General features: G+C 44.3%; 1 protein-coding gene across 1 annotated transcript; it reads right to left on the reverse strand.

Annotated features, from left to right (window-relative positions):
* Positions 1-1,252: 1,252 nt before the first annotated feature.
* LOC127331064 (uncharacterized) lies at positions 1,253-10,902 on the reverse strand. The gene is made up of 21 exons (XM_051357143.1): positions 10,559-10,902; positions 5,437-5,928; positions 5,264-5,342; positions 5,022-5,169; positions 4,808-4,931; positions 4,519-4,699; positions 4,401-4,429; positions 4,167-4,315; positions 3,976-4,078; positions 3,793-3,888; positions 3,637-3,692; positions 3,448-3,571; positions 3,296-3,358; positions 3,151-3,210; positions 2,882-3,043; positions 2,650-2,723; positions 2,481-2,574; positions 2,235-2,371; positions 2,035-2,115; positions 1,835-1,940; positions 1,253-1,557 (listed from the first exon to the last, which is right to left on the reverse strand). The coding sequence occupies exons 1-21, from the start codon at positions 10,748-10,750 to the stop codon at positions 1,483-1,485; spliced, it is 2,625 nt and encodes an 874-aa protein (XP_051213103.1). The 5' UTR covers positions 10,751-10,902; the 3' UTR covers positions 1,253-1,482.
* Positions 10,903-12,683: the final 1,781 nt, after the last annotated feature.

Consider the following 12,683-nt stretch of genomic DNA (forward strand, 5'->3'; position numbering starts at 1 on the left):
TGGCTTCTTTCTAAATCAGGATAATATTCTACTAAATCGTTTTACTCTGCTCAGCAACATTTTGGTACGGTTCCTTATAAGTTCTTGTGGAAAGTCAAAATCCCACTCCGCGTTAAAACATTCATTTGGTTATTTTTGAAAAAAGCATACAGGCTAAGGATGTCTTGCTGCAAAGAGGTGGCGATTGTGATCCGGGATGTCACTTCTGTGGAAAAAAGGAAACAATTAATCACCTTCTCTTCCAATGCTCATTAGCTAGATACATGTGGAATGTTGTCAGCTGTGCGATTGGTGAATGTTGCCAATTTGAATCAGTTGATGAATGTTTGGTATGCTGGCTTGATGGTTTTAATGGTAAGAAGAAGAAATTACTTGCAGTGGGGATTGCTAGTATTATGTGGAGTATTTGGAAGGCGAGAAATTTGGCTTGCTTTCAAAAAGTTTGACCGGCAGATCCTCTTGTCGTGCTCAAGCAAGCTTGCTTCTGGATTGACCACTGAAGTAATTTGCAGGGGAAGGAGGACGCAAAGGCAGAGTTACAGCAGGCCGCAAAACTGTTGGAGCAAGTCGCTGTTGAAGTCTTCGCAGCGAGAAGAAAGTGGGCATCATGGTTTCCGAAGTTGGCAGGCCACTGAGATGAGAAAGTGTTTGTAAAATTTGCTGCATGTTTCTTGGGGTACTGGACATTCACAGATTCCAGGAGATGAAATTGGAATGGCTCTGCGTAAAATGGTGGCTTGAGAGGAAGATAGCTTAGATTCTGTTGGAATAGGTAGTGTAGTGCTTCTGTTTCCTCAGGCTGTTCCCTTCTCTGTCTTTTCTACTTGCTAGTTGTGTCCTCGTTTGCTAGGATGTATATTCTAGCATCAAAAAATCTGTTTGATGATGGTTGGTTTGTGGTGTTGTGGTTGAAAATATTGTAATCTGATTTATATTAATGGAAATCAGGGGTTCCCCTTTTCTCAAAAAAAAAAATCGCTCAATCTGTATATATATCGCCAAGATCATGAAATACGGCCCAGAAGCTAAGACCAACTTCCAGCCTTTGCCATAACTAAATGCGATGTCAAAAAGATTCTCAAAAGCAAGGTCAAGGCATATGCAGTCAACTAGTCACGGGAGGTTGTTACGACTAGTTCAGGTAAGTAGCTTCTCTGTTGTTTGGATCTAGTTCGGCGAGGTAGTTTTCCTTTTGCAACGGTTTCCTCTTGATTTTACTGAAATATCCACACGCCTACATAAAACCTTCACCTTGAACATGCAAACAAATTTCAGGTCCGTTGTTGATCGGTGGTCCAGACCTTACATGAATCAATCAATGAATCATCATGTAGTCGTAGTAGTTCATACAGTGGTCGACACTCACACTCCCTCTATCGATCGAATTTCAGTTTCTGAACCTTTAATATGCTAATGATTAAATGCAAGCTATATGTATAGGTGTATGAATATGAATGGTCATAGACTTGTTCTATGAGCGAGCTAGGCCGCCGGAAAACTTGCGTAGGGGTTGCTGGCGTTGGCTAGCTTGTCGTTGCCAGGTCTTGAAAACACAATCTGTATTAAACAAAAACATATATAAGCACATGTGTAGAAGTATTAAACGGAAATGAATTGCCACAAAACAAGCATAGTTAGGTACTATTAATCGGAAATTAATTTTCAAATTTGCATAAACTTTGATTAAAACATTTTTCCCTGTATGGCCATTTAGTGGAGGGATTTGGTGAGGCCGGTAACCAAAAGTACTCCGTACAAAATAATTACCAGAAACTTGCAAACACACCCAACTGGAGAAATTAAATCTGCTAGGGGTAGTTAAGAACATAGTGACCTGATAAGTTCCAAGCGTCCGTGACTTGAAACCGGCCGCGCAGTATATGAAATAGTACTCCCATACACGGATGAACTTGTCATCAAATCCCAGGGCCAAAATCGCGCTGCAATCCCCAAACACATAATATACATATACACTGTTATAAGATTTATGGTTTTGTTAAGATTTCAACATGGATGAGATAAATGAATGTTTACTCTTTGTTAGCCATGAAATTATCCCTCCAGCGTATCAGTGTTGGGTAGTAATGGTACCCGATGTTCTCGACCTGCTCAATGCTGCATTCCAACAACAGAATTCATGATCCATCTCCAAATTCAGTAAAAAGCTAGCAAACGAAATTCATTTCCTAGGGGAAATCCTAGCAATAAGGAAATTATATATGTAAGTACCATACCAGAGCCTCGATGCGGCGGACATGGCAGATGTGATCCGGGAAAAGGTAGGCAGGCAACCCCCGGGAAAGATGTATTCTTTTATGAAGTCTGAACTTCTCCTGTATTCATCGTATCGTTCTTCTGGTATTGATATGAACTGCATATATACATAAGAGAAATTTGAATTTATTTACTTCATGGTTGATGATTCATCCCAAAACATGAGTCAAATTGATGTGTGTATCTTTGCAGTCATTTGCAAGAACCTGGAGAACAAATATGCCATCCTTAGCCAAGAGAGACTCGCAGCAGCCAAAGAAATCGTCCATGAATTCATGACCAACCCCTTCGATCATCTCACTGCATGTGTCAACAAGTGGTAAATGTTTCATTGATTCAATATATTTGTACCAGCACAACAGTATTACTACTTACCAAGATATGATCCTGTCGTACTTACAACTGGTCGGTATTTGACGGTAGTCACATAGCAGGAAAGTTATGCGATCCTGACAAAACCCAACATATCAATGTTGTAAATAGATAACAGAGAGGAGGACTTATTAATTTGGTTGATTTCGTCAAGAACATTTTAATTGTTAAGCACGGCAAAGTTTAGAAAATGAGATTAATATCTGAAGGCAGTATAACAAAAATCACAATTTACCTCTAAACCAGCTTCCTTCACTTTCATTTGAGCGTATTTAAGTTGCTCCTCTGACAGTGTTATCCCTGTGTATTTGCATCCAGTTTGCTTCACCACTTGCATAGCTAAGCTGCCCCAACCGCTACCGATTTCAAGAATATGATGATTTTTCTCCACTTTAGCCTTAAATTATTATATATTTATCAGATCATGTATGTATGTATGTATGTATGTATGTATGTATGTATGCATGCAGTTTGAAGTCTTAATAATTATATCAGTAGTATTACCTTCTTGATTAGGAGGTTGACTTTACGTAGGCTGGCTACTTCTAAGCTTTCATCTTCCACCTATTAAGATTTGACACCTCTTAATAAACATGCTGCATGCGGAGTTAGTAGTTCATACTACTATTGATCACATGGTTTAGCAAACCTTGAATACTGCGCATGAGTAAGTCATCGATGGATCCAGAAAAAGCGAGAAGAAATCGTTACTCTGCATGCACATTTCAAATTTTGTGACATGTCAGTGAAAACACCCAGACAGAGATGAGGAGAGCAGAAGGAAAATGCACTGTAAATTACCAGATCATAGTGCTGAGAGATGTTTCGGCGAGTTTGTGTGACGGTGTTCTTCCGTGAGATGTGGCGCAGGAAATATTTTGCAGATGCGATCCCAGCGGTTAAAAGCATGGGTGTCCACCAACCCCTGTCAGTTAACCATACAGTTATATACTAGATAATTTATTACTTCAAAGTTACTAAACTTGGTACCTTTTACTTGCAGCGCTGTTACTACTCTTCTGTGCATCTCTGTTGGCAATGAGAATCTGTATGCAAACAGCGTAATTAAGATCTATATACATGGTATGCCAAATTGATCAAGTATAATATATTTTTTGAGGGAAGTATAATGTATATTTAGTTTACCAGGAAAAGATTTAGAAGCCCTTCTCTCTTATCAACAAAAGAAAAATAACCATTAATATATGCATCTGCCAAACCAAGGTCTGCTTCGGTTGCGACCTGAAATTCAAATTTCGTTTTGGCATGAGCTAAGGCCAAGAAACAGCCATCAAAACTGAAGAGAATGTATTTAGATGGTAGATGAACCTTCCAGTAGAAGAGAGGGTCATGAACTCGCAGGACAGATTTGACAAGGCATTTTTTGTCTAGTTCACCAAAACTGAACATAGTACCACCTTCTTCAAGAATGCTGGGGAGAAGAAAAACTAATCAGGTGAGGTTTCTTATCATGCAATGGACTGGGGTTATATCTGGAGTTTGTTGTCCCATGAACTCACATCATGTTACCGATGGTTACGTATTGGTTGAGAAACCTTGTCACCATAAGACGAGCCCCAGCTTCGGTCCATGACGGGACCATCTGTTTTGGGTTCAGAAGAAGGCTGCTCTTCTGCCCAAGCAAACTTTGAGCTGCCGATTTCCCAGCCTGCACTCAATGATATATCTGGAATACATATGACATGCAAACGTATATTTTGTTGAGGAAAAAAGGTTGTGCAGCCAGGGAGTACCTTAAGACCGTCTTCATGGAAGCCATAACCTGCGTGATACAGAGCATAAGGCACCTAACATAAATATTTATAGTAATGATAATTAATATATGCTAAAATCAAGAAATCACGAAATTACCTTGGTAGGCCCCACAGAACCATATTCCTCTGTTTCCCTGGATCTGCTGAAGCTCCAGGGAGGCCTTGGCAGCAGCAACAGATGGAACAGGATGGCTTGTGTTCCATTTGAGCAGGATATGATCTGGGACATGCGGTGGATTCAGTGTCACCAAGAAAGGCCTGCCGGTAGATTCGATGTTCTATTTTTTTCCAAGAAAAGATGTGATATACATGAGATGAGAGTGGGGTCGCTGTTGACAAGATTACGATTCAAAGTAGCCATGTGCATTGTTGACACTGAATTTTACCTGGAGCAGATTTAGCCAGTAGGTAACTGAGACACCGCTGCTCGTCGTCCCCAGGAAGTTCCAGGCACTCCATGCCGACGGGTTCCGTGGCATCAAAGTTTTGTCACAGTGGAGGTAGATATCACTGTATAATAGTTAGAGTTCAGAGGTGAGGAGAACAGCAGGCCAGGCAGTAAAAAATAATACTACTCTCTAGTAAACGAAAATTACTTACCTGTAGACATACTGAAAAGCACCCAGAATTCTCAGCTCCTCGTGTGTTGCTTCATCTCCTAGCATTCTCAGAGCATCCGGTGCATGCGCACCAAATACTATCTTGTCGTACACCTCTTCCGAACCATCAACATCCACGACTCTGTAACCTGCAGCCAGCAATTAAATAAGCAATGACATCATTTGGAGGAGAAGAACAGGGATCTAAGTGGAAAAGAAAACAAATTAAAATGGATCATGTACCTCCTTCAGTGCTTGAAACAGATTTGACTTGACAGCTGGTCTTAATCTGACAGCCCATGCTTTCCAGTTCTTCCCTGACCTACGTATACATTCACATGATCAACCACTACACTTTTGTAGATAATAGCTACAGTATTTCAATACAATGTACTGTGTAAATTAAGGAGTAGTACCTTATTTACATATGTATGCGAACGACCCTTGACAGTGAGCCATTGGGGACGACCAAAGATCTGAAGAAGGTGATGGTTGCGGCAGAATGAGAGGACGAAGAAAGCGGAGAAGCCGAGGACCCCCTGCGATGGACAAGACCAAATGCACGCACATATCGGGATCAGGTAAGCCTCCTGGAAGAGCTGGGAGTATCCATGCTTCTGGATGAACTGGCCCAGGGTCTCGTCCCTGTCCAGGTCAGGGTTGTTTTCATGATCCTCTAGGTAGCTGAGGGCGTCCTCCTTGAACTTGAGTATCTCCCGGATCATGTGCCAGAAGCCGGGGCGGACAGCATTGCTCTTCTGCGCCAGGAGGCCTGAGAGGCCATTCCGGCTGCCCCATTCGCACCTGCCACCACTGGAGAGCTGTGTGCTCACGGAAAGCGACATGTCAGATGTCTCCATCTCCACGCCGAGCTCTTCGAACCATTCCAGCATGTTTGGGTATGTGACCTGCCATTTCGGCGAAGTTTGATAAATGGTCAGCTGTAAATGAAGTGACTGACAGATTGCTTGCTTTTCTTAATTTGCAGGAATGGGTAACTAAGCAGTATTCTTGCTCATTTGGAGACCTTTTCGCCAAAACTTCAAATGGAGCTCGGTCTACAGGGAGCATGATTTGTAAATAATATATACCTAATAATAAAGAACCTAACGTTTCCGTAGTTTGGTTCGTCGTTGTGTGCTTTCGTCCGCGAGATTCATCCAAAACCAAAGGCAACTCTAAACCGGTCCTTCCTTATCCAAGACTCCTCGCGATGACAAAAGAAATAACTTGCCAAACCACACACGACTACTCCAAACAAAGATCACGGGTGTGTTACGAGTTCCAAGCTGTTCCATACCGTGTGCAGCAAGTTGAATGTTCCGTGTATAAATATACAAGGATGTATCGTGAGATAACTATCAAAGAAGTCGTGTGCCATCTTGTGAAGGCCGCGGATGAGCTCTTTGCCTTTGGGACCTCCATCGAGTCGGCGAGGAACCTCGCCCGTATCGGCATTAACGTCAAATCTTCTCGGCCTGCTCAGCGGTCAAGCGCCAGCACGCCACGCGGCCCAGCCAATGACAGTACAACTAGTATGGATCAAGAGAGGAACATCTGCTCCACCAACACCAATGCCGCCGCCGGAGCGGTCAAGAGGTGATGACGAGCGATCAAAAAAGGTCATCGGGGAGGCGGCGGCGCTCACATACAGCTCGTGTACCGGACCAACATCTGATCCGCTTGTGTCGACTGTTGCTCCTGTGGCAACGTTGTCAAGAAGCACAAAGCCAAATCAATAGATCTTTGTAGCATGCACGCAACACACATGAAACGCCGGAGTCGAGGTTGAGGAAAAGTTAGCGTCATCTGGGCGTGGTCGCCGTCACGCATTGTTTTCTCGACCCCAGTTCATCATCTCTCGATAGCCATCGGTTAGGCAAAAACAACTACAGATTAGCAACGATTTGTACCGGCCAGAGTGAGCCTCAGTTGCATGGTGCCACCATCTTGGATGGATCCACACGCTCCTGGGTCGGCATATGGCCGCGGCAGAAGGGGCCGCCGTCGCTGGAAGGGACATCACCACCAGTTTCATTGAAGAGCTAGCGCCAAGCGTTGGTCGCACGGGAGAGTGTCCTACTCAAATTACAGACTTTGAATAGAGCTCGCAGATTGCACAAGATCGATCCCACATCTCGTTACAAGTATAAGCGTGCAAACGAACTCTGTCGATCTAACCATCCTATCGTCGTCTACGCACGGAGGAACGATTGGCGTCGTCGGCGTGAAGGCTTAGTCCATCAAGGAGAAGAGAAGCGCATATCGGAAGGTGATGGAGGGCTTCGGCGTGTATGATACCGCCCGCCTCCCACTCTTGCAGCGTTTGCGTCACCCAGTGGTGTAATACAGAGCTGCTGCATGGCTACCTAGCTAGCGTGGCGAATCTCAGTTTTAGAAAACTGCTTCCAGATGTGATTGAATGTGGTTTATTTATTAAGCTGAATGCAGAAGATAGAGATTGATGTGAAGAGATTATAAAAGAAATCCAGAGTTTTATGGAAAGCTCACTTTTGCTTGTTGTGAGACGAGTAATATTCAAATTATGTTCCGAGTATTAAAGTTTATGATGTAATGAACTCCATAAAGCCATAGCTATAATATACTATTTTTGTTAGCCATGGATCAGAATTAGAATCAAGAAATAATGCATGTAAAATGCATACAATCATTAGTCTTATTTCATGCATGAATTTGCGTTGAGACTATCTGTTGAGACATTGACACGCCGAAGTCGGCTTCACCCCGCATATTTTTCTCTATCCCGGTGCAACGCACGGGCACATTTCCTAGTAAACTTAAAAGGCAAGAGAAATCAAAGATGTAAGTGAAAGAAAGAAATGTGCAAGCCTATCAGTATACATTATTTGGCATATTTGGGAAGAGCGTGACCCCAAGGAAAATCTGCTCCCGCAACAGTGGTGGCTGAGATGGTTAAATCTGATTTGGAGCTTTTACAGTTGGCAAAGAAGCAATCAAGTCTATCAGTATACATTATTTGGCATATTTGGGAAGAGGGTGATCCCAAGGAAAATCTGCTCTCGCAACAGTGGTGGCTGTGATGGCTAAATCTAATTTCGAGCTTTTACAGTTGGCAAATAAGCAATCAAGTCTAGCAGCACTGGCGTAGCTATGAATCATTCAGGGGGGGCCACCGCCCAGTGGTGGCTGAGATGGTTAAATCTGATTTGGAGCTTTTACAGTTGGCAAAGAAGCAATCAAGTCTATCAGTATACATTATTTGGCATATTTGGGAAGAGGGTGATGCCAAGGAAAATCTGCTCTCGCAACAGTGGTGGCTAAGATGGCTAAATCTAATTTCGAGCTTTTACAGTTGGCAAATAAGCAATCAAGTCTAGCAGCACTGGCGTAGGTATGATGCATTCAGGGGGGGGGCACCGCCCCCCCCCCCCCCACACACACACACACACCCAACTTTTTGCCAATTACTGAAGATTTTCTTTTCCACTAGGCTTAGTACAGGAAAATTTGAGCAATTTGCCCCCCAAACAATAAATTCTTGTGTTTTGTCCCTCCAAGAACCTCTCGGCAAGCTCCGCCACTGTAGCAGAGTTGGGTGTTTATAACATAATAGTAATCCCTCCAACCTTTTTTTTTTGGATCATTTTGCTTTCTAATCCTGTAAAAGGGGTTTTTTCCTTCTTTAATGCAAAAACCGAGCACCTTCTGCTCATCATCAATAAATAGTATATACAAATATCTTCATTTTTTAAATAAATATACAACTACATCTAGTATTCAAAATTAAATTTCATCGCTGTATCTTTTCTGATTTGATCAGCACAAAAAAGGACAAATGTGAAGACCAAAATCGAGTTCTTTTTGCCTATTTAGTGCCACATTTTTGTGTTTTTTTTGTAGCTCGAAATACAGCATCTTATTCAACATAATTTACAGGTTCCAAGAAATGATCTCTATGTATCTGTGGAAAGGAATTGAGATTTTTAAAACTTATTTAAAAAAATAAACGAGCTCCCTGGAGCTCTCGGGCTCTAGGTCGGCACCGTTGCCTTTTCACTTGCTTTAGCATTTGTACCCACATATCGAATTCAGTTGCACATTTGCCGGCATGGCAGCAATAAGGTAGGTTACAAGAAGCTCTATCACTTAGGTAGAACTCAATCGATAGAAACTCAAGCAGTTTCAACGAATAACATCATACATGTCTAAGATATTAACTTTCTCTTTTGGACCCAGCAAAAGAAGAACCTCACGGTTTTTAAAACAGAAGATGTGAGACATCAGGATTTCGCCCTAGACTGGGATATAGTACTCCTTAACTTGATTGACGAACGGTGGAACAAAGCAGGGGTAAAGGAGAGCCAAGAAACGGCTGTGAGTCAAGAGGATGCCGGCAATTGTAGACTAATGCGCAGAGAGAGATGGAGCATCGACTAGTCCGATGTAGTAGCAGGGAGACATAGACAAGACAAGGGAAAACAGCAGGAAGCCTACAAGCTTAACCAACAGGAACGGCATGATTTCCATGTACACTGTTGTGCAGACAGCGATGAACCATTGATTAGTCCAATCAAGCGTGACAAAATCGGGCTTGTGTTATGGGGAGACAAAAACAAGACAAAGAGATGCTGACAGCAACACACATACATGTCTCTTTTGAGAAGTAGTTTTTTTTACAGTGTCTTTTGGGTAGAAATCACTGTTCATAATAAGGGGAGATGATGTTGAGTTGTCAGACACATGGCCAAATGGTGTACTGCAATTGGGATATGGCGATACGTATATCACTAGATTGACTAGCTGCAGAAAATGGGCTTGTGCGCGTGCCCCCACAGGGCAGCCGGCCTAGATTGGGCACAAGTGAACTCTTTCAGAGACCACATGTGAAGATGTAAGTGGAACTGTTGGCACATGTGTCCCTGTCGCCAATCGTCATCCCTTGTTTTGGCCGTGCGAGCATTGTAAGGCGATCACGGCATCCACGTCGCCGGCCGCCACTCACCGACCGTCACCTACCTTGGAGTTCCTCCGTGAACGGTACTAGGCTAGGCTACATCGACGCAACTGATTAAGCCATATTCTATTAATGAACCATTGAGCAAATAGAACAAATAAGGTAGTATTTTTTTCTATTCTATAATAGTTGTCGCAGAATATGTATCTATAAATAGAACATGTCTAGATACATCGAAAAATTAGTAGAGAACTAATATGGAAACAAATAAGTAGGTATACTATCGACATAAATGTTGTCGGGTTATAAAAGAGAAGAAATTCATGGACAAAATCAGGAATGACGACCACCACATTTGAGGGAAACGGCCGGCCAATACATACGTGAGAACTATCCTAATATACATAACTGGAAACAAATTGCTGGAGTGCGCGCGTCTGTGCATGCATCGATCCACTCATCGCGCGCATACTGTGGACGTATGTACGTACGCGCGTGTGTGTGTACGTATGTCTTTGCTACTCGAAGAAGATCGAGGACTGGCTATGGGACATAAATACGTACGTGCAGGCGACGGATGTATACGTTAATTACGTGCGTACCCTGTTGAAGACCATGAAGCCGAGGTCGAGGAGGACGCCGTCGACGTCGGCGGTCCTGGCGTGGCCGCCGAGGCTCTCCTCCGCCTCGTACACCGTGACACGCGCTCTGCCGCCGCCGGCCCTGGCCAGCTCGTGCGCCGCCGCCAGGCCGCTCACGCCGGCGCCGACCACCGCCACCGTCATCGCCTCCATCCCGGCCGTCTCCTGCGCGAATGCTCCTGCTCTCCCTTCTTGTTCTGGCGTGGAAGCGAAAGAGTCAGCGGAGGAGTGGCAGTGGCATTGGCGGCCGGGTGGGACGAGGAGAGGGGAGATATAATAAGGGAAGAAATGTAGGCAGACGCATGGATAAGAAGAGGAGGGAGACGAGCCACCGAGGAGGCTTTGTTTCTTAATCTCTGGTGGTTAGTTGCGCATGGGCCGCACCAATGCCAGCTCCCTTTCTCTCTAGGGCCCGGCCCGGCCTGGCTCAGCTGAGAGGAATATGGAAGACCTCCAGCCAAAGCCATGGCTGCTGGGTGCCAAATCTAGTAGTAATTTAAGGATATGTTCGGTTCTAGAACGAGGAGGAATGGAATGGAATAGTTCCGTTCCGAGGTCATGGGACGGTTCCGACCCCGTGTTCGGTTTAGAAAAAAACGAGGAATGTAATGGTTCCATATTGTGTTCGGTTGGAGGAATTGGGAACGGAACGGAATAGCCACAATCATGCTTAAAATACTAATAATTATAATTAACGGGCTGTTTTGGCTCAAAATATTTGCACATTTTTTTTCCAAAATCAAATTACAGAGGTCAAATCTAAATTAGTTAGGCAAAATCCCCGCCCCGGCCCCTGCAACTTGAAGCTTCCCAGCGCTGCCGCCGCCTGCAGCTTCCCAGCGCCGCCATCGGAGGGCCCGTAGATGGAGGCGAGGAGCCAGCCGGAGGCGTGGTGGATCCAGCAGATCGAGGTCCTGCACGCCGCCGCTGGTGCCTGGGGCCACGCTGCGGGACTCGTCGAGGCTGAGCAGGTGCAGCACGGCGCGTGCGCGTCCCAGACGGCGATGTGGCCGTGGCGGTCGCCAGCGGCGAGGCGGAGCGGGCGGTGGTCGTCGGCGTCCTCGTGGCCTATGTGCCTCGCGCGCCGGGGCCGCAGTGTGCTCGCCTGTGAGAGGCAGGTGCAGCACGACACGCGCGCGTCCTAGACGACGATGCGGCCGTGGCGGTCGCCAGCGGCGAGGCGGAGCGGGCGGTGGTCGTCGGCGTCCTCGTGGCCTGTGTGCCTCGCGCCGCCCTTCCTGGCGCCGGGGCCGCAGTGTGCTCGCCTGTGAGAGATGGTTAGCGATTATTTGACGCAGTCGTTAGCGAGCCGTTCCTTGCGGTCCGCCCGATTTGGTGGAACGAGGCAATTCCGCATCTAGCACGAATATTCGCTTCGGGGGAACCAGTTGGTTCCGTTCCATGACCCAACCGAACACTAAAATGGCCTCCATGTGCATAACGGTTCCATCCCATTCCTCTGTATTCCAAAACCGAACACACCCTAAGAGGTCACCCCCCGAATGTAAACGAGTGCACATTTGGTGCACATGACCAGTGCTCTCAGTTTTTTAAATATTTAAAAAATTATGTATCTGTGTTTCAAAAAATTATCATATTTATTCCATGAATACATATATATTTTTCGAACACTCATGAGAAATTTCGGTAAAATTTGCATTGTATTTTGAGCTACAGGAAAAAAACAAATTTATGTCTACGTATAGGGACGTATATTTGTCAGAAATTTGTCTTTTTTGTATAGCTCAAAATATAAAATATTTTTCTCCAAAATTCCTACCGTATCTTCGGAATGTCTATATGTATGTAGGTATTTAATTTTAATTTTTTAAAATTCAAATAATATGATTTTATAGCACCAGGAGCACTGGTACTCATGTGCTAAAGACACTTTTCCAATGTAAACGGATTAAATAAGATTTTGCTATTTGTTCGTAGCGGATTTACATAGAATCGGATAAAGATCGGATCCAAATCTAAATACGAAATAATCGGATTACGCAGCAGACTCGGATCGAAAGCGGATGGTTTAGAAAATATACAAATGAAATAATACATTCTTTTTACGCAAAAATGTAAGCAGAAA

The sequence above is a fragment of the Lolium perenne genome, chromosome 2 (assembly GCF_019359855.2).
Source record: "Lolium perenne isolate Kyuss_39 chromosome 2, Kyuss_2.0, whole genome shotgun sequence".
Taxonomy (NCBI): Eukaryota; Viridiplantae; Streptophyta; class Magnoliopsida; order Poales; family Poaceae; genus Lolium; species Lolium perenne.